The 23112-nt window shown below is 37.6% G+C and overlaps 1 protein-coding gene across 6 annotated transcripts in view; it reads left to right on the top strand.

Annotated features, from left to right (window-relative positions):
- The window catches only part of MGAT5 (alpha-1,6-mannosylglycoprotein 6-beta-N-acetylglucosaminyltransferase), a 134809-nt gene that overhangs the window by 93935 nt on the left and 17762 nt on the right, over positions 1 to 23112 (top strand). For all 6 annotated transcript variants that reach the window (XM_034423974.3, XM_034423988.3, XM_034423983.3 and 3 more), the window contains exons 6-11: positions 3708 to 3779; positions 4537 to 4704; positions 9936 to 10105; positions 14869 to 15003; positions 17172 to 17305; positions 18708 to 18841. In XM_034423974.3, the coding sequence (XP_034279865.2) occupies positions 3708 to 3779; positions 4537 to 4704; positions 9936 to 10105; positions 14869 to 15003; positions 17172 to 17305; positions 18708 to 18841 (813 nt within the window). The remainder of the gene's footprint in view (positions 1 to 3707; positions 3780 to 4536; positions 4705 to 9935; positions 10106 to 14868; positions 15004 to 17171; positions 17306 to 18707; positions 18842 to 23112) is intronic.

Below are 23112 nucleotides of genomic sequence, written 5' to 3' on the forward strand. Positions count from 1 at the left end.
CAAACCTGCGCGTCACGTTGCTGTCATGTGATGTATCGTGACTTTTTTCCCTTCGCTGAGCTAGGGTGGGTGTGGCCTGCACGTGACGCATACGTCCCGCATGCCACCAGTTTCACACCCCTGCTCTAAGACATAGAAGAGCTGGATAAGGATCTGGTATGACAGTTGTACATGCAGTTTATATACAGTACATCAGAATAAAGTTCTGTATGGCTCAATGAGTTACATCTGTACAAATAAGCAGGGTGTCATTATAATATTTTAATAACTGAAGATTCTTTCTTCAGGAATAATTATTTAAATTGGAACAATTCAAAAGCAAACACACTGTTACAATTGATGAATAATTGCCCATTTCAGAATATACTTTATAGAGATCTTTTGCTCTATTTTTTAAATTGTGGAAATACCCCTATCTAACCAATACTGATGATTAATTAATTCTAATAAAATATGCAGGATTGGGTACTATTAACAAAATATTGTTATATGAGAATTTTTAATACTGGCTTTGTTCCAAGTTACCAGGTCAGTATCTCTTCCCCCTCACAGATGTTTCTCAATTTTCTGTTGCTTGTGGACTAAATCTCCAAAATATTTTGGCTATCATTTTTTTTACATGTAAGAACATTTTCCTTTATTCAATCTTTGCGGAAACATTTCCAGTGCAGACTGCTCAATCTAAGGGTATGCTTGATAAGAAAACCTTTTAAAAAAGCACCCCAGAAGTAGAAAGTATGTGAATGTGAAATAATTCTTCATTTAATCTGGAGTGGCTTTTTTTTTTACTTTAATCTGGAATTACGGTACTTTTTTTTTTAACTTTCTTTTACTTTACTCACTATCCATGGATGGTTACATACCTTCCATTTCAGCACTGCCATCCCTGTATTTTATTTCCAGATAGCAAAATTGGTTTACCCATTTTCAGCATATACATTCACCTACTTTTCTGGCTTTTAAGTTTGAATGTATTATTTTCTGGATTTTTTTAAATATCGGGATGAAAGGACCAAAGGAAATTTCTTTAATTTTTTTTTCTAGGAATAAAACTACAGTCCAATAAAGAAAAGCATGGTGTTAATATTGGTCTGCATGGCAATTGATATTGAAATAAGCTAAAATAATTTTTGCACAAGGCCTTTTAAAGACTTAAAAGGTCCACAGGGAGAATGAATATTCATTATTCTCTCTCACACACAATTCTTCTTATATGTAACTTCTTCTCTTTTTCTTTTGAAGTCAAGTATTACTGAAAGCAAACCCAAATATTGAAATAGTTGAATGGAAGGAAGTACAATATATAATATCTTATCACTGATCCTTTCAAGTTCTGAATCATGTTTTGAATGGTCTTTTTCCACGTAGCCCAAAAACTCTATATGTCTCTTCCTCCAGCATGTGTATATTGAGAAAGTGAACGCTGATAGTGAATAAGAACATTGTTTAAATATGACATTTATTTCCCAGTAGTTTATTGGTTGTCCTATCTATCAGGAATTAGATTCTCTTCTAATGATTTCTTACTGCATAGTAAACAATTTATATTTGGATGTATATTTGGAAGTCTTTAGGCCTTGGTGTATAGTTTCATCTTGTGGATAGCATTTTAGACATTATTTGATAACAGAAAGCCAGCAGTCAGTTTTTGAATTTCAATACTCATCCCCAAAGCAATAGAAACTACATGAGGGCGAGTTCTCATATGCTGAAAGAAGTTAACCCAATATCACATCTAGCTGTTACTGTAACAAAAGATTGAAACCAGGCCTGCCTCCCCCCCCTCCCAAAATAGGGGAGCAGTCAGCCTTATGCAAAATTCAGGCAGCATAAAGAATGGGAAAATGGAACATTGCTGTCACTTTTTATTTATTTTATTTATTTTATTTTATTGAATTTCTATACCGCCCTACTCCCGAAGGACTCAGGGCGGTGCACAGCCATGAAATAAAACACATAGATATACAAAATTTAAAATCGAATAAAATGAATTAAATAAATTTGGCTGAATTAATCCCATAATTTAAAATACCCATATTTTAAAATACAATAAAAAATTTAAAATTTACACTTAAAAGGGAGAAGATTTAGGCGAGGCCAGCTTGATGAAATAGCAGCGTCTTCAGCTCGCAGCGGAAGGTGCGCAGGTCCTAAATCCTCCGTATCTCTGGGGGGAGCTCATTCCAGATCGTCGATGCCCCCACAGAGAAGGCTCTCCCCCTAGGGGCCGACAGCCGACATTGTTTGGCCGACGGCACCTGGAGGAGCCCTTCTCTGTGGGAGCGTACTGGTCGGTGGGAGACTATTGATGGTAGTAGGCGGTCCCGTAAGTAACCAGGTCCTAAGCCATGAAGCGCTTTAAAGGTGGTAACCAGAACCTTGAAGCGCACCCGGAAGACCACCGGGAGCCAGTGCAGCTCGCGCAGGAGAGGTGTTACATGGGAGCTCCACGTTGCTCCCATAACCACCCGCGCGGCCGCACTCTGCGCCAGCTGGAGCCTCCGGGTGCACCTCAAGGGGAGCCCCATGTAGAGAGCGTTACAATAGTCCAGATGAGAGGTGACGAGGGCATGAGTGACTGTGTGTAACGAGTCCCGATCTAGAAAGGGACGTAACTGGCGAATCAGGCGGACCTGATGAAAAATCCTCCCGGTCACGGCCGTCAAGTGCTCTTCTAAAGACAGCCGTGAATCCAGGAGGACGCCCAAGTTACGAACCCTTTCCGTGGGGGCCAATGATTCGCCCCCAATAGCCAGCGATGGCGCCAGCTGACTATATCGGGACGTCGGAAACCACAGCCATTTGGTCTTGGATGGGTTGAGCCTGAGCCCGTTTCTCCCCATCCAGATCTGTACGGCCTCCAGGCACTGGGACATCACTTCAAGGGCATCGTTGGGGTGGTCCGGGGTAGAGATGTACAGCTGAGTGTCGTCAGCGTACAGATGGTACTTCACCCCGAAACCACGGATGATCTCGCCCAGCGGCTTTACATAAATGTTGAACAAAAGGGGCGAGAGAACCGATCCCTGTGGCACATAAGGGGCACGCATATAAGGGGCCTCGGGGTCGATCTCTGCCCCCCCCCATCAACACAGACTGCGACCGGCCAGAGAGAAAGGAGGAGAATTTTGTATTGGATGCATGCAAGTTACTGGAATTATTTCATGATGACTTCCTTGCTTTCTTCAATTCAATTCAGAATTTCCTGGGTTCTTGTATGCTTAATTGGCTCCAGTTTAGCCTGCCAGGCAAAAATTTAACTATCTGTGATGCATCATGTGACGAGTATCATATCTTCATTTCTAAAAGCTGTAGTGGCAACTTCCCCAATTTGGGGTTGTTGGGTATTCCAGATGGGAATTTAGAATATTTTTCCCCCTCAATATTTAAAGAGCAGCTAATCTGTGGTCTGTAATGTCTTCCAGGCTAAGTGAATATTCTGATAGGAGTATTTTCACTATTGTTTTTATGTTACTGATATGACCTCCTAATAAAAGGTAACCAATTTATTGAAGGACACAAGGAAACCTTTAGAAGTAAAGCTATTTCTTGTATCTTTGAACTTCATTGCTGTTTTTGCTATCTTGCTAAAAACATTTTTGACAACTTTAGCTATTCTGTTACGTGTGCTATTAAATGAGGATGGAGTTGCATCAACAAAGTACATAGTTGGTCAGATTCTGAAGCTGAACCTAACACTTTTGCAGGTTGAAAATTGGTGTCCCCGTTTACCCTGGAGAGCAAAAAATCCCAATGAAGAAATGGATCAGAAGGCAACGGTAAGCCTTACTCCCATTTAAAATTGGCTTGGGAATTATTTTAGTTTTTATAAAATAGATTTCTGAATGTTTCCACTAAGAAAAATAAAGTATAGTATAGAGAATTAGTCCAACTGTATCATCTGATATTCTGATAATGTTCTTCCTTGTCACCCCTCCTTCCCCCCCCTTACTACTATGGAAAATGCCAGTATGCTGGAAATACGTTTTGAGAAAAAAAGTTAAAAATTTAACCATCCAGCAAATATTTATGTGCATGGCTCAATTTGTAATGACTGGATTTATTGAATTTGCAAAATGTATTTGTGATTTAAGTTCACAATCTTTATTTGGTGGTAGTCAAGAGAGCCGTGTTTGGATGTAGCATATCTTCACTAGAATTTTGATATGTAAGGGAGCCAAATATGATAAATCAGAATTTTTCAAGGATCAGCAACTTTTGTCTCTCCAAGTGCCATTGCTAGATTTCAGAAAGATCTTCTATATCTTGGTATTCTCATGTGAAACATTGAGAGATTTCACATTTCATTTAAGGATCCAGGTAAGATTTTCTGACACCCATGAATATTGCAAATTATTTTTAACTTTAATTTCTATTAGTTTTAGTATTAATTTCTACTTTCTGCTTTTGAATTTTGAAACATCTGTATGTTCCTTAAATTTAATGAAAATGAAACTACCACCTTTCACCTACCCAGACATACACAGGGAAATTTTGATTTTGCATTACCACTGATTTTTAAAATGTATTATTTAGTTGAAGGCTGAAATCAGAACCAATTTTGATCTGCTGTATAAAATGATGTCAAGACACGAAGAATTCCGGTGGATGGTGCTGCGAATAAAAAGGATGGCTGACACTTGGATAGAAGCAATAAAATCACTTGCTGAAAAGCAAAACTTGGAAAAGAGAAAACGAAAAAAAGTGAGTTCTCTACATAAAATATATTTTTACATTGTTTAAACTTGCAAAGCACATTGCAGCTTCATATAAATAAAAGGGAAACCCCCCCTTGAGATGGACAGGTCTACGTAGTTTTCTTGGCAATAACTCAGTGCTATGGCCCCATGGTCTATCTAGACAGGGGTTCCCAAACTTTTCTACACCCCGTACCCTTAGAACTCTTATGATATATTCTCGCACCCCTTACAAAAGTAAATAATTATATGCATATAATTATGCAGATACACTGTAATTTTGAAACTTCTAAACCCAAGTTTTCACACCCCTAGAATATCGTCTCATACCTCCAGTTGGGAACCCCTGATCTAGAAGATACTGCTAAAATTCTCATATCTGTTTGATAATTTGTAGCCTCGAATTTGGCAAAATGCTGCATCATAGGGCATAACTTTGTCCATGCACATACCGCAGATGGACTAACTTACAAAAAACCGGGACCCATTACACCAGGGGTGAAATGCTCCCGGTTCGGACCGGATCGCCCGATCTGGTAGCAATGGCGGAGGGTGGTTCACAGAACCGGTAGCAAAAATCCCTGCAGGCCCCCCCCCCCCACCTTTCCATGCCCAGCTGAGCTGCACGATCATCAGGGGCTTTTTTTTTTTTTTTTTACTTTTATAAGCATTTCTTCTACAACCTCTTCCGATGAAAATATGCTTTTAAAAGTTAGTTTAAAAAAAAGCCACTGATGATCGCACGGCTCAGCTGGATCACCAGAGGCTTTTCAAAGCATTTTTTCTGCAACCTCTTGGCCGAAGAGGTGGTAAAAAAAATGCTTTGAAAAGTCTCTGACGATCCCAGCTGAGTTGCCTGATCGTCAGAGAGGCATTTTTTAAAAAGCCTCTCTGACAATCAGGCAACTCAGCTGAGATTGTCAGAGAGGCATTTAAAGCCTCTCTGACGAGGCTTTAAAAAGTTGGCTATGCCCACCCAGTCACATTACCCCCCCAAGCCACGCCCACAGAACCGGTAGTAACAAATTTTATATTTCACCTCTGCATTACACCCAAAGGACTGAAATTTGAGAAAGTAGTTGCTGCTTCATTTCTGAGTAGCTGTTGCAACTTCATGGCGCCATCACATTATGTTCACGTGACCCTCATATTCAGCATTTCCTGATACCTTTAAGATGGATATCCATACAATCTTTTGTTCTCTTTCCCAGCAGCTGTTTAACGGGAGGAGGAAGGAACTGTGAGGAAGGAAGGAACCACAACATACCCTTCTCAGCCCACTCTGTGCCCTCTTTGACCCCAGCCACCTCCCATGCAACTTTCCTGACCCAAGCTGCACCTCTTATGCTCCCTGCTACCCCCTCCCCCACGCACACCCTTCCTAATCCATGTTGCTTTCTGCACACCCTCCCTAAGCCACATGGCATTTTAGCACCACCATGCTGGCTTCCAGACTTGGGCACTCAACTCATGTCATCCCAAAGAAGCCTTCCCTGAGTTATTTTGCCCTTCTCAGGCACCATACATAACATGCAGCATACACAGCTGCACCCTATGCACTCTCCCATGTGACATCTGTCTTGCAGTCTAATGCACCCAAACCATGCTGCCCCCTGCAGATCTCCCCAACTCACATGGCAGCTCTTGTGCACCTGACCTCTGCAGCATCCCCACATGTCCACCCCAACCAATGTGGCTCCTCTCACACACCTTTCCTGACTGATACCACATACCTTTTATGATCCATGCCAAAGGAAAGGGAGGGAGGGAGGAAGGAAGGAAGGAAGGACGGTTTCTAATGTTCCCTGCCAGCTTTCCACAGGCAAACTCAATGGGGAAGCTGGCAGGAAATTGGAAGTTGCTCCCATTCTCACTGCTTTTTTTGCCCACATTCTGCTCCATTGTTTAGGTGAGGAAATATCCCTGAGATGAAGACCCAGTGAGTTATGGGTTTGCTTGTTAATTATAGCTCTGAATTTTCCTGGTGGTTTTGTCTGTGTCCACGTGTGTTGATTATTACAATTTTCTCAACGTGGAACTAACTTTGAAAACCACCCACAGACTGTAGCTGGTACAGAATGTAGCAGTTTGTGTATTGACAATGTTGAAATGCTCACTTGTAAAGCCTGTACTGCAGCAACTGAATCGGTTACCAATTTATTTTTGGATGCAATTAAAGGTGCTGGTAATAGCTTACTTAAGTTTTACAGGCCATAGGATCTAAGTTTCCATGAGATTACTAGCTTCAATTAAAATCTGCCTGCCCAATTTGGGTCGGTAGAGAATAAACTGCAGAAAGAACTGATTTGGAGAAAATATATTTGTGGCTAAAGTTTTCCTCCTGGGGAACTCTATATCCTTAGAAATATGAAGACTAAATAAGAAGCATCTTGATTATTAACACTGCCAAAAATTGTTATTTAAATGGGGATACAAGGATTGAATGGGTGTGAAAAACTAAAATATGGATACTATTTTTGTGGTTTTATGAATGCTGAAATATGCAGATGATTGGACTATTGTTTAATTTATATTATGATATTATTTACATGTTTATAGTGATATTATTTAAGAGTTCCAGTTTAGTGTAGTAGTTAAGGCATCAGGCTAGAAACTAGAAGACTGTGAGTTCTATTCCTGCCTTGGGCACGATGCTACGTAGTAATTTGGGCCAGTTACATTCTTTCAGATCAAGAAAAGAGGCAATAGCAAACCACCTCTTAAAAAAAACCTTGCCAAGAAAATTGAAGGGATTTGTGCAGGTAATCTCCAAGGATCAAATATGATTGATTGAATGGAGGGGGGGGTTATTTGTTTTGTTTTACTTGTAAGACACTTATATTTAACTGAGTGAAGTGCATGTAATAATGAATGAATAAATGTATATATTCATTCATAAATATGGAGCTATAGTTTTCAATGTTTTCAACCAACATAGTTGTAGAGCAACATTTGGGAAAACTGTTAGAAAATTAGATCCTGTGACAATCTGTGTGATGTCATAAGGTGATGTTTAAGATGAAAAGTAATAAGGAAAACTAACATATAAAATATTAATGGTAGTCCTTGTGTACAGGTACTAACAACAACAATTGACCCCAAAATTTCTGTTACTAAGCAAGACAATTGTTCTGGAATTTGTCCCATTTTACAATCTTTTTTTGTCATGGTTACTAAGTGAATCACTACAATTGTTAAGGTAGTAACACAGTTGTTAAGTGAATCTGGCTTCCCCATTCATTTTGCTTGTCAGAAGGCTGCGAAGGGTATTCACTTGATTCTGGGACACTGCAACTGTCATAAATATATGCTAACTGCCAGTCTTCTGAGTTTTGATCATCTGATCTTGAGCGCACTGCAATAATTGTGTGAAAAATTGTCAGTTTTTTCAGTACCATTGTAACTTTGAACAGTCACTTGATGAATGGTTGAGGACTACCTGTAGTAGACATGAAGAAATATATATATATATATATCCTGGACCTTTGGTCAGTGACAAAGTTACAGTGGGGCAAAAAAGTATATAGTCAGCCACCAATTGTGCAAGTTCTCCCACTAAAAAGATGAGAAAGGCCTGTAATTGTCATCATAGGTAGACCTCAACTATGAGAGACAAAATGAGAAAACAAATCCAGACAATCACATTGTCTGATTTGGAAAGAATTTATTTGTAAATTATGGTGGAAAATAAGTATTTGGTCAATATCAAAAGTTCATCTCAGTACTTCGTTATATATCCTTTGTTGGCAATGACAGGTCAAATGTTTTCTGTAAGTCTTCACAAGGTTGGCACACACTGTTGCTGGTATGTTGGCCCATTCCTCCATGCAGATCTCCTCTAGAGCAGTGATGTTTTGGGGCTGTTGCTGGGCAACACGGACTTTCAACTCCCTCCAAAGGTTTTCAATGGGGTTGAGCTCTGGAGACTGGCTAGGCCACTCCAGGACCTTGAAATGCTTCTTACGAAGCCACTCTTTCGTTGCCCGGGAGGTGTGTTTGGGATCATTGTCATGCTGAAAGACCCAGCCACGTTTCATCTTCAATGCCCTTGCTGATGGAAGGAGGTTTGCACTCAAATTCTCACGATACATGGCCCCCATTCATTCTTTCCTGTACACGGATCAGTCGTCCTGGTCCCTTTGCAGAGAAACAGCCCCAAAGCATGATGTTGCCATGCTTCACAGTAAGTATGGTGTTCTTTGGATGCAACTCAGCATTCTCTCTCCTCCAAACACGCTGAGTTGTCTTTTACCAAACAGTTCTACTTTGGTTTCATCTGACCATATGACATTCTCCCAATCCTCTTCTGGATCATCCAGATGCTCTCTAGCAAACTTCAGACGGGCCCGGACATGTACTGGCTTAAGCAGGGGGACACGTCTGGCACTGCAGGATCTGAGTCCCTGGCGGCGTAGTGTGTTACTGATGGTAGCCTTTGTTACGTTGGTCCCAGCTCTCTGCAGGTCATTCACTAGGTCCCCCCGTGTGGTTCTGGGATTTTTGCTCACCGTTCTTGTGATCATTTTGACCGCACGGGGTGAGATCTTGCGTGGAACCCCAGATCGAGGGAGATTATCAGTGGTCTTGTATGTCTTCCATTTTCTAATTATTGCTCCCACAGTTGATTTCTTCACACCAAGCTGCTTGCCTATTGCAGATTCAGCCTTCCCAGCCTGGTGCAGGTCTACAATTTTGTTTCTGGTGTCCTTCGACAGCTCTTTGGTCTTCACCATAGTGGAATTTAGAGTGTGACTGTTTGAGGTTGTGGACAGGTGTCTGTTATACTGATAACAAGTTCAAACAGGTGCCATTAATACAGGCAATGAGTGGAGGACAGAGGAGCCTCTTAAAGAAGAAGTTACAGGACTGTGAGAGCCAGAAATCTTGCTTGTTTGTAGGTGACCAAATACTTATTTCCACCATAATTTGCAAATAAATTCTTTCCAAATCAGACAATGTCTGATCATTTTGTCTCTCATAGTTGAGGTCTACCTATGATGACAATTACAGGCCTCTCTCATCTTTTTAAGTGGGAGAACTTGCACAACTGGTGGCTGGCTAAATACTTTTTTGCCCCACTGTATTTAGTGTATAAGTGTTCATGAATTGGAATAGACATGGTAACAGGTCAGCCAATGGGGACTGTTTGGTGACCCAGATGGCTCGGAGTCTGGCCGTGGCTAGAAATTTTCAACAGTTAGTGCCGAAATTGTTCCTCATTGTCTCTTCCTTTTGCAGGTCCTTGTTCATCTGGGACTCCTCACAAAAGAATCTGGATTCAAGATTGCAGAAAATGCCTTCAGTGGTGGCCCACTTGGTGAACTAGTCCAGTGGAGTGATTTAATTACATCTCTCTATTTACTGGGCCATGACATAAGGATTTCAGCTTCTCTGGCAGAACTCAAAGAGTAAGGAGGTTATAATCCACTTTAAAAGTGAAGCAGCAAAACCATTCTTCTCAAAGTATTCATTGTACAGTCTATAATTTTGGGAAGAGGGAAATGAAAGTGATAAATTCCCTAAACAGTGATAAAAATTATTTTCATAAGCTAAATATATGCATCGTGAAACAGATAGTATACTTTGTAGTTGCTTCCTCCTGAGTTTTGAGTAAATGAATACTAGACTATGCAGCTTTATTCCCTATCGTTACAGGTGTGTTAGACATCTGCAGAAAAACTAAATGGGCTTAATTTGTTATCTTTCTTTCTTAAATGAAACTTTATTTCTTAATAAGAAACTTGTTATGGATAAATTGACTGTAATTTGTGTGAAAATACTTCTTTTACTATGATTTTGATCTATTTTGACAGCCTTATTGCATAAGAGCCATAATTTCTAAATTTACTGATTTAGAATATTGCACTGGAAAGGCCTTGAGAACTGCAGATTTTGTTGCATTGCCCAGTTTCACAGCAGAGGCTATTTAATAGAAGAACTTTGTTATGTCACATCAATGACTATTGTTGTAGGTAAAAGAAGAAGGGAAAGCCACAGTTAGATAGTGTCATTTACACAACGAATATGAACTGGGGCAAACTCTGGGAGACAGTAGAAGATGGGAGTCTGGCACGCTGTGGTCCACAGGGTTAGGAAGAATCAAACACAACTTAATGACTGAATAGCAACAAATCAGTGATTATTATTATTTTTTTATTGAAAAAGTTTTCAAATACAAATTTTCCCCCTTTTTTTCCCCCCTCTCCCTCCCCCTCCCTAACCCCCCCCTCCCTACCCATCCCCCCCTGTGACTTCTTCATAACAAAAAAAAAACCCTAATTCATAACAGATTACTTACTCCCTCCTCTAGATATTGACCTTTACTTACTAAAAATATTATTAATATTATAACATCCCCCTTTATCCATACATATCAAAAAAGAGAAAAGAAAGGAAAAAAAAAAGACATTATACTATGACATTATAAAATAACTTCTCCACTTTAAAACTATACGATAAGTCCTACTTTAACATTTAATCTTCTATATATATTACTATAACATTCCAAAGCGGCCTTCCCCATAAAATCTAGTTTAACATTTATTCCACTCTATCCATTTCCTCCACTCCCCTAAATATAACACTTAAAAATCGCTTTTCTTAGACTAATCAATCTACTAAATAGCTTATTCACCCACTATCATGCAAAATTGCCGTACACAACATTTCTTAACATCTTTGATTCACTGCCCACACTTCTTAAAAATATATGTCTATATTTTCCATTATATCTAAATAAAAAGAAAAGAAAAGACAATGACTTTAAATTTATAATCCATATAGCATCTTCTTTGAGGTCTTTCCACTGGATTGGTAGAACCAACATCCATAATCGGGTAACATAGCTTACTGGTGCAACAGTTTATTCAGGATCTTCAGTCATATCTGCCCCCATCAGTAGTAAATATCTTCTTATATGTATAAAAGTAAAAACAACCACCCGAGTGACATTATAATTATATTCCATATAGTAATAATTGTGGGTTTCATCAGGATTATTAATTCCCATCATCGTAGTGGGTAACAACCCGATCTTCTGCATGCCCCAGCATAATTCTCTTGCCTTGTGAGTCAAGATAATATAATATGTTTATCAACACAAAAAGAAATTCCAAAATGGATAATTCAAATCCATCAGTTTAAGGCTCGTTTCACGTCCCCAGATTACGGCCATGCAGAGATCTGCCACAAACCTCAGGATGATATTAACCAATACGTCGCCTCTTCTGTGTTTACACATAATCGTTCATATTTTAAAATCACTGGCTTCACTGTTGCCTGATTAGAAATTTCTGTTTTTATGCCACCTATTTCTTTTTTTCTTTTCTTTTTGTGGGTTTGGTTTCCATCCTGGTTCCCTTTCTATAAAGTGTGTATCATCTGGTCGGTTTTTATTCTGCTTTGTAGATTGGTCTTGTTGATTTTGCTTTTGTATCTCATATTTCTTTTTTATCCCTTGTATATCCCCTAATTGGTTTCCATGTTTATCCTTGCCTTGATAAGTCATCACATTAGGATTAGATGCCTCTTCTCTCAAATTTGTAGATAGTCCAGCTGGGGTATCCAATAAATCCAAAGGCAATTCATCTGGTACAGTCTCTGTAATTCGATATTTTACCTTTATTTCCGGCTCCTTCTGCTTATCCTGTATTATACCTGGAGATGTTAAGTTCATTTTCAACCTATTTTGATAAAATTCTTCCGCTCTTTCAACAGTATTTAGCTGATATCTTTCTCCTTGGTATCTAAATATAATACCCACTGGGGCGTCCCACCTGTAGGAGATATTTCTCTTTTTTAACTCATTCACCAGAAAACCAAATTTCTTCCTTTCCATCAATATCTTAGGTGGAAGTTCCTTGTAAATCCAAATCTTTCTTCCATACAATTGCAAATTAGAATTGAAGGAGTTTTGAACGATATTATTCCTAATCTCCTTATCTGTAAAATAAATCACCACATCTCTAGGCCATTGCCTTTGCTTAGCAATCCAGGAGTTGATTCGATAAACTCTGTCGATCCTACAAAACACTTCGTCAGGTTGAACCTTTAGAATCCCAGCTAGAAATTCAGAAGATATTTTCCTTAAATCATCTCTATTATTTTCCTGCAAACCTCTTAATCTTATCGCATATTCTGTAAAATTATATTGTACCATTAAAATCTCTTTTTCAATCTTCTGTTGCAGATTTTCTGCATTACCATACTTTTGATCAGCATCCATTTTAGGTTTTTCTTCTAAGCTATTATCCTGAGTGTTTGTCAAATCATTTTCAATTTTTTTGAATTCTATTGTCCAATTTATCTTGAATTTCTTCCATTTTAGACTCTAGTACATTAGTATTTGCGTCCAACTGTTTCATAAATCCTGTAAAACCATTAACCACTTTTGAGAGTTTTTTCTCCAAAAAATCAAACTTAGATTTCACCAATTCTTTAATTTCCTGCTTAAATTTTTCAAATTGCTGATTCACAATCTCCTCCCTTCTTTCAATCTCCTCTATAAAAAATTCTATTATATTAAAGTCAGGTTTCTGAGACTGAAGAATTAAGACTTGTTCCTTTAAGTTGTTGGTGGGGGGATCCCCCCCCCTTCTTGTTTATCTGACTTTATGAGTCTCAGTGCCATGTTTCCGCCCAGGCAGGCTTTGTTAAAAAAAAAAGCAAGAAAGAAACTTCTTTCCAATCAACAACAATATCAGGTCTCCAAGGGAAAAAAAAAGAAAAAGACACAGGAGCAAAGTTTTGTCTACAAATGTAGCCAGTGGTATTTATTCCGCTACATTGTAGTAATAGAAAACGGAAAGACTTCCCTTTCAGCCTCTCCTCCAGCCAACGCCATTTTAAAAGGCTTCTTTTTTTTTTCCTCTTTCTTTTCCTCCTCTCTCTTAAGTAATTTTTTTTTAAAAAAAAAATCAGTAAAATATTTGCAGTTCAATATTACAGGTCCAGCTCACATTTTCTTTGAGTAGTCTGTTAAATTTGCAGGCTTGCTTTTGACGCCTGGCTCTGCATCAGCAGAGGTCTCCCAAAGCCCGGAGCGGCGGCTGGGGATACGGGGCATCTCATCCGCTCCGACCCAAAAGTAAAAAAAAAACTTTTGGGACTCCGCAGAGAGTTCTACCCACCCCTGCCAGCTCTATCTCCGTTTCCTCATGGAAACGGAGTTTTTTCAAGCCGCCATCCGTTGTGAAGGCGGCTCTAACAGGCGATGGAAGCTGACGATCCCAAGGGAACGTCTGGCAGCGGCAAACAGCAACCCGGAAGTCTCCAATCAGTGATTATTATTGATAAGGCTACAGAACTGTTGAGCTATTCACACTCTATTAGAACAAATCCGAAAGTCATTATATGTTGCTTTCCTATAAAACAAGCAAGACTGTAGCTGTCACTAAAATCTGTCCTTCCTTTGATTATATATAAAGAGTAATGAAGAGTAATGAAAGGAAGTAAGCACCTGTTGACATTCATTCTTGTATAACAAGAAATTTGGTCTAGTGGTTAAGGCGGCAGGCTAGAAGCCAGGAGATTATGAGTTTTAGTCCTGTCTGAGGCATGGAAGCAGGCTGAATGATTTTGGACTAGTCACTTTCTCTCAACTCCACTCATCTCACAAGGTTGTGGGGGAAATAGGAGTACTGTATATTATGTGTACTTGCCGCCATGACTTATTTACAAAAGTAATAAAGCGGATGGATGGATGGATGGATGGATGGATGGATGGATGGATGGATGGATAGATAGATAGATAGATAGATAGATAGATAGATAGATAGATGATAGATAGATAATGTAAACAATAGCAGTACTGTATATTGTGTGTATTTGCCACCTTGAGTTATTTACAAAAGTAATAAAGCCAGGATATATTTATGAGTTGTACCAGAGAATGTTTTGCTTATGTATTAATCAGGCTATCAAATGTTATTACTTTCTTGTATCTTTTTGAATGAAAGTCTTATTTTTAATAGTAATTGTTACAGTTTTAGAACAGCTAATTTTCTGGGTTTGACTACTTCTTCGGGAAAATGCCTGAAACAACTTAACTTCAGTTGTAGTGTTCCTTTTCAATAACCTTGCCTTTACTTCACCATTTTGTGAATTATTCTGTCTGTAAAAAGAATTTTCCTTAAAATGTGTTTTACTCCTCCTCTTCTTTTTTTTGGGCTAGGATTATGAAGAAGGTAGTTGGTAACAGATCTGGGTGTCCTACACAGGGGGATAAAGTGGTGGAGCTTATTTATATCGACATTGTGGGACTCACTCAGTTTAAGAAAACTCTTGGGCCATCCTGGGTTCATTATCAGTAAGTATTCATCCTTTACAAAACAATTCTCTTTACAGTTAGTCCTGAATTTACAACCATTCATTTAGTGATCAAAGTCACAACAGCACTGAAAAAAAGTGACTTATCAGCGTTTTTCACACTTAACAACCATTGAAGGATCCCTATGGTCACGTGATCAAAATTCAGGAGCTTGGCAACTGGCATGTATTTATGACGGTTGCAGTGTCCCGGGGTCATGTGATCATCTTTTGCAACATTCTGAAAAGCAGTCAATGGGGAAGCCAGACTCACTTAACAATTGTGTTACTAAGAATGCAGTCATTCACGTAAAAGCTGTGGCAAGAAAGGTCATAAAATGAGGCAAAGCTCACAACTGCCTCACTTAACAACAGAAATTTTGAACTCAGTTGTGCTTGTAAGTCGAGGACTACCTACAATACCTGTACTAAGTGTAACTTTTTATTTCTTCCATATTTAACTGTTGATCCTGACATTTTCATTTCTGTCTATATTCACAAGCAGCTTTCACACAGAGCATTTTGAGACAGAACAGACAAAGAAAGCCTCTATTACATACCTGGCTTAGCGCTTGATGTATATTTGCTGAGCTTAGACGAAGGAATCTTTATGGATGAGCAGCTGTTTGCATACATAAGGCATCCCTGTGATTTGAACATTCAGCTGCACAGATGGCTTTATTCTGTGAAATTGTAAACTGCTTCCTTTACAGATACTCAGGTGGAACCTATGTCTACTGCTTAAAATATTTTTATGAAAAACAGTGGACAGAGGTTTTTAAAGTATAAAGTACCACAAAACTGCTGCTTGCAATTACTGCAAGTTCAAATCTCACCAGGCTCAAGGTTGACTCAGCCTTCCATCCTTTCAAAGGTAGGTGAAATGAGGACCCAGATTGTGGGGGCAATAAGCTGACTTTGTATAAATATACAAAAGTATGAAGGCTATTGCTTAATGCATTGTAAGCTGCCCTGAGTCTCCAGAGAAGGGCGGCATATAAATTAAAGCAAAAAAAAAAGTTAGGTACATGTGTCAGTTTATCTGATTTCTCATTTATCTTATTCTCACATTGGATGAAAACAGTCTTCTATAACTAAGCACTCATTCGGAATGTTGAGTCCACAAATTCTAAACTTCCCAGCCAGTATATTTGCTGTTTTCATTAGCTGAAAAGTTCGGAAATTGGAGTTATATCTCACTGAAGGCCATTGGGCTGGAGAATTCTATATTAAAACAGCTAAATTGTTTGGAATGTAAATGTTGTACTTCATATAAAGTCCATGCATTCATTTATTATACCTTCTATGGTCTGTTTGTATTCCAAATAACCATTAAATGAGAGAAACAACAAAATGTTTAAACAATGTTTAAAACTAGAAAAGGTGGAGCTTTTTTTACTTACCCAGATCTAGGAGTGACTATAAAACACTTTCTATATCATCTTTTGCCTTTGACTGTTGTCATTAAATTTATTTTACAGATTAAAAAAAAGTTTATAAGTAACCAGAGATTTATGACCATTTTCCACACCTACAACTGTTGCAGCATCCCCAATGGTCACAAAATTCAGATGCTTGGCTACCTGGCATGTATTTATGACGGTGGCAGTGTCCCAGGATCATGTGATCACCTTCTGTAACCTCACAAGCAAAGCCAATGGGGATGCCATTAACAACCATGTTACTAATTTAAGAACTGCAGTGATTCATTTAACAACTGTGGCAGTAAAAGTCATAAAAGGGAGCAAAATTCACCTAACAATTGTCTTACTTAGCAGTAAATATTTTGGGTTCAATTATGGTCATAAGTCAAGGGCTATCTGCACTTGCTTTCCTCTCTTTTGGACCATCCATTCCTTCTGAAGAGAAAATATATTCCGGCTACTGTATTCTGCTGGTGACTGCAGAGCTCCAAAACACATCTATCTTCCCACACCTGTGTCAAGGTTGCACCTTTATTGGCAACTCTGCCAGGCTGACACTGGGGAAAAGGAACAAATGGAGAAAGGGGTTAAGGAAACACAGGTGCCTGCAATTTTGTCCACGCACCTTGCTGTTCCGCACAGTTCTTTTCCGCATTGTGCCAACACAAATTACATTATGTTTCGTTTTTATAACATACAGTTTATAATATATTCTGTTGGGATTGTGCTTTGTTTTCCCTTCCAGGTGTATGTTACGGGTGCTAGATTCCTTTGGAACCGAACCAGAGTTTAATCATGCTCACTACGCCCAGTCTAAAGGCCACAAAACACCATGGGGGAAGTGGAACCTTAATCCACAGCAGTTTTATACAATGTTTCGTAAGTTAGTCTTGTCAATAAAATAGTTCAAGGTCAGTGTCAGAATTCATGCTTGTCTTAGGAGGATTTTTCATGCTGTCTTCAAAATTAAACCAATAATTAAATTATTAACAATAGCAATAGCAATACCACTTAGACTTATGCCCCATAGTGCTTTACATTTCTGACTGGTTTACAATGGCAGCATTATTTGCATATTGCCCCCAACAATCTAGGTCCCCATTTTACCGGCTTTGGAAGGATGAAAGGCTGAGTCAACCTCGAGCCCCGTCAGGATCGAACTTCTGGCAGTGGGCAGAGTTAACCTGCAACACTGCACTTTAACCACTGGGCTCCTTTGCCTCTAGTTGGAATTTTGCCCCAGCTTGTTTAAAATAGCTGTTACGTTGTTAATCTTGGGAAAATAATGCACTTAATGGACTTTTGTATAAGGAAGACTACTTTTTTTTATTATTTCAAATATGCACATGGGAAAGATGTCTTAGATTCTTGAATAATATGATAAAGATACCAGCAGGTCTATGAAATGTCCCTTTTGAGGGGTGGGAAATAGATTTAACTTCATGATGCTTCCATCCAATAAGACCCTTTATCACGCTTATGCCATATTGCTAATCGTTGTGAGTTCATCTAGAGAGCATCTTAGGGTTTACACCCTTCCCAACCTCTCATGGTGTACTTTAATGTGGAGATGGTAACTCATACGAACCCCAGGTGGCAAATATAAATTCAACCTTTCACTGTGAAAAGTGAAAGGTATCCTTATGTAATAGGATAATCCCAGGTATTGTAAAAGTGGGGAAATGTGTTTTTAAAATAAACGGGATTTCCCATAATAATTAACTCAGTCTAAAAGTTTGTTTCTAAAATATTTGCTGAACTTTGCTAAACAGCAAGTTTGATTTGGCTCAGTGTGTTTCTTAACAGAGTATCCAACTCATGCGTTGTTGCTTGATTCAGATGTTCTTCCTGCTCCTGAAGTTCCACAGTAGTTGGAGACTAGAGGAATTAATCATGGCCCCAGTAAATACAGCAATTTTTTAAGGGATTTGAAAAAAGTTTTTTGTGCAACGTCTAGATTAAGGAGCTTGATATTTTGTTCTGGTATTCTTTTCCAAAAGAAGTTGCTTTAGATAATGTTAGATTAGTTTCTTATGACTTTAAAATAAATGTAATACAGGAAAGAAAAAGTCATTTTCGTGTATAAGAGATGAATCAGAGAATGATCAATAAGGTTACAAATACTTCCTGTTGAAGATGTAGCTCAGGAGTTGAAAGTAACTCTTATTTGGGCTTGAGTCAATGCATCTTCCAGGCATTTACAGGCTGTAAGTTGTCCTTTTTTTTTTGTAAGCGTTACAGTGAATGATGCACTAATACACTTTTGTTGTTTAATTTGCAGCTCATACTCCAGATAACAGTTTCCTTGGATTTGTTGTGGAAGAGTATCTGAATTCCAGCGATATCAAACACTTCAATGTCATTAAAAGGCAGGATCAATCACTTGTTTATGGGAAAGTTGATAACTTCTGGAAGGTGAGTTACCAGGTTAAGCAAATTTGTTTCAGTTGAGCATAACAAAGTTGAAGACTTTTAATTTAATTATACCTTTTATCAAACTGGCTCTCATATCTAGAATCTTTTAAATATTTATTTACTTATGATCCAAAACCAGATCACAGAATTTAAAACTACAGCACACTATTAATATATGCATAAGTAAATATATATAGTATATGCATAGATAAAAGGGGAAAACTGTACATTTACAGTTGCTTATATCTAAAAGATTTAGATACTATGTCACATTACGCATTAAAAATACTTATATCTCCTTTTATATATTTGTTTCCTTCTTTGTTTCTGAAGATTGACCATTGGCTCTAATGTATACATGTCCATCTATCAGTGCCCCGTCAGTTTAGCAGTTTCTTCCCAAATGTCATCTAATTTTTCCCTATTACATTTTGGGAAAATATATTAGATAGTTTAATCAGCTCAGTATTCTGTAGGGTATATCTGTTGATTTTGCTTTTGTAGTTGCTAGAATTAATAAAGTACAAAATCATCTTTAATGTTGACATATTATAGTAAGTACTATTTATTTTATTGCTAGAGGTTTTAAAATTATTAGTTTTTCCTTCCCCGAATCAATCTACCATATTTCTGTAACAAAGAGGAAAGCATATAAAATTATGGTTTTATTAAAAGTATTCAAAATAGTCTTTCCTAACTAATTTTCCAGATGCACTTTATTTCAGTTTCTATAATTTCCTTCCAATTCTGCAAGTATGGAAAGTTTCACATTAGGTATCTGATGTAAAAAACATTCTTCTGTAAAGAGATGAAGGATAAGAGGGAGATATATACATCATATTATATTATAACATATCATAAGGATATTTGGACAAGATTTCATCCAGTTGATACTTGTGGAAAAATGGTATGCACACGTGTTTCTTGGAAAATATTTTTTGAGAAACTAGTATTGCTCTAGAAAGAAATAAGCAGATTTGAAAAGTAATGCCAGAAATGGATTTAGGCTTGAGTTTATGCCCTTATGAGGTTTTGAAAAGTATGTTATTAAGAGCTATAATTAATTTCTCTTTCTACTTATCTTGCTGCATTAAACGTTCGGAAAAATATTTTAATCCATATTCTGTCATTTCTAATGTTTATTTAATCTTCAACCAACCATTAGACATGTATGTCTTACTCTGTAAGAATTATTCTCTGTAAGACTAATTATAGAGCAATTGAGGACATACAATTACAGGATTGGCCAATTCCAGTTCAAGTCATAATGCTGACAGAGTGTTAAATTCTCTCTAGGCAAGAGGTGAAGAGAACTTTGGAATGGTATCCTTACTTTTAGAATGGATTATGATTTAAAATTCTTGTCCCCTTTTCTCCTCCAAAAATTTCTAACTTATCTTTCCTCTGGGGAAAACACAGAATGATTTGATCGGTTTGTTGGGGTTTTTTTTTAGAATTGGCTTCCAGGTAAATCATATAAATAACATAGCATATTTACCAGTGGTGAAATCCAATTTTTTTTCCTACCGGTTCTGTGGGTGTGGCTTGGTGGGCGTGGTGTGGCTTGGTGGGTGTGGCAGGGGAAGGATACTGCAAAATCTCCATTCCCACCCCACTCCAGTGGAAGGATACTGCAAAATCCCCATTCCCTCCCCACTCCTGGGGGAAGGATATTGCAAAATCTCCATTCCCACCCCACTCTGGAACCAGCCAGAGGTGGTATTTGCCGGTTCTCCAAACTACTCAAAATTTCCGCTACTGGTTCTCCAGAACCTGCTGGATTTCACCCCTGATACTTAAAAGCTAAAAATATACAAGGAAAAGTTTCATCCATCCCTTTGTCAATCCATTCTGATTTTACAACTTCCTGGTACTGAATTTCCAATTATCATCTCTCCAAATTCTCTGGATTATATTTTTCTGTTAAAATTGCCTTCAGAGAGAGAATTAAAAATGTCTTTCAGCCTTTGGTCAACCAAAGAAGTTTTAAAAAGAGGCATTTTTAAGTATAGTGGAAATAAAAAGCATGAAATAATAACAATTACATACATGATGACAAGCAAAAATGTTTTTTTGTAAATGGAAGTTTATTATAGTTCTCAAGAAGATTGACAAAGCAGATCTAGTCACTGCTGTTCTGTGTGTTTAGTATTGGAGGACCATTTTTTAAAATCTCATGCACCTAAGCAGTATGGGTATTTTACTTTGTTTTGTGAATTCAGGTAGTCCTTGACTTACAACTGTTCATTTAGTGACCATTCAAAGTTAAAACGGCACTGAAAAAAGTGACTTATGACTGTTTTTCAAAGTTACAACCTTTGCAGCATCCCCACGATCATGTGATCAAAATTCAGATGTTTGGCAACTGGTTCATACTTATGACCATTGCAGTGTCCCAGGATCATGTGATCACTTTTTACGACCTCCTGACAAGCAAAGTCAATGGGGTAGCCAGATTCACTTAACAACCAGGTTAGTAACTTATCAACTATAGTGATTCACTTAGCAACTGTGGCAAGAAAGGTCGTAAAATAGGGCAAAACTCAATAAATGTCTCACTTAAAAACAGAAATTTGGGGCTCAATTGTGGTCATAAATCAAGGACTACCTGTATACTAGCTCATTCTCTGTTTCTAACCAACATGTGTCTAAAGAGTTTCTTGTGTTCCTGGGGTTTTTTTTAACTTTCAATAATGAAAAAAGACCCCAGTTCCTTAATGTTCCCTTAATCTTTAGCTAATTATTCGATTCTTCACTGAACAAACGTAAGCACACTCAGTTTTTTGGGGGGTCACTTAAGTCATAGTGTTGCTCATTTAACATTGATGGACTTCAAATATGGCATCATTCAGAAATAAGCAATCTGGTTTAAGCAGTGTGGTTTGTGATATATCAATTTATGAACAACTGATATAGTTCCACCTCTATTTTTTAACTTAACCCTATTTACAAATTTGATAGCTTAATCATATTTCTCTGCAAATCACATCAGAATGGAAAAATTTTAATTTATGGGAATGGAATAGAAAATGAGGCAGACTACAGATGCATGATCAAGTTTGGACTGAGAGTGAATTATCAAATCAAGAACATTATGTTATAATCAGTCCAAGTAATTATTCCTTTGTCTGTGTTCTATTACTTCATTAGGTCAGTAGGTATTTTTGGATATATTGTGAGGACATGCTGAGAATGCCATAATTATGATGTTCAGCTTCTTCTGCATCCATACATAATGATCCCTAAAATTGAGTTATGGTTTAGAAATAAAATTACCTGTTTGCAGTTTCCTCCTGTATATTTTCAGAGTTCACAATTTCAGAGCAGTGTACAGAAATGTACTCTGTAACTTTGGAATTGTTGTCTCCTGAAGTATCCTCACATTAAACCTGGATACTATGGTATGTTGAATCTACAAAGTATTTATCTAGCATCTATTAATCAGAATTTTGCAACTCAGCTCAAAGTATGCCTAAGAACTTCCTTTTGTAAAAAAAATCCCAAAAGGAGATTAAAGTGTACTTGTATAAATAATCAAGGATTTGACTATCAAGTAATAGTCATGGTTTTTAAAGTATATTGTTTTTTAAAGAGGATCTTCCAAAAACAAATCTGAAAAGTGCTGACAAAAAAATATATTGTTGTTCTAGTGATGAGCCGCTTTTGATACTTGCCAGTGTATAATCTGAACACATTCTTTTTATAAATAATAGATCATAATTCTATCTGATAAGATTGAAAATTATATTACTGTTACTATCAAGTCAATATCATTTATTGTAAAGGATCATTTTATTCTTATGTCTGTTTTATTTTTGAGGCATTTAAACATAAATTATGAGCTCTTGCCGTTGTACTCCAAAAGATTCAGGCGGTGTCAATGGTGCAATTTTACAATAATAAAAGAATAGGGATTTCTTAATTCAAACAAAATTCATTCATTTGCTCTGAATGAAAAAAAACCATTGTCATTATTCCTTTAAGGATCTTAAGTTTTAGCAAAAGCTTTTATCATCTCAAAATACAGATCTAAGACTAAGTGTATTTTAATATTTTAAAAATGAATGATAACTTTCAGGGATTTTATGATGAAACTGAAATGGTATGTTTTTTCTGTTGGCCACTCTATCATTAACATTCTTTGAAAGAACAATCAAGCAGATCACTCTTGAGAATATACATGGTACATGATGAGTTGACTTTGTAATCCTTGAAATCCTAAATTTTAGCAGTGATGCTTCTATTTGTTCAGTGATTATTTTTTCCCAGCT

This window comes from Pantherophis guttatus, chromosome 1 (assembly GCF_059756535.1).
Source record: "Pantherophis guttatus breed Tessera chromosome 1, ASM5975653v1, whole genome shotgun sequence".
In the NCBI taxonomy this organism is placed as follows: domain Eukaryota; kingdom Metazoa; phylum Chordata; class Lepidosauria; order Squamata; family Colubridae; genus Pantherophis; species Pantherophis guttatus.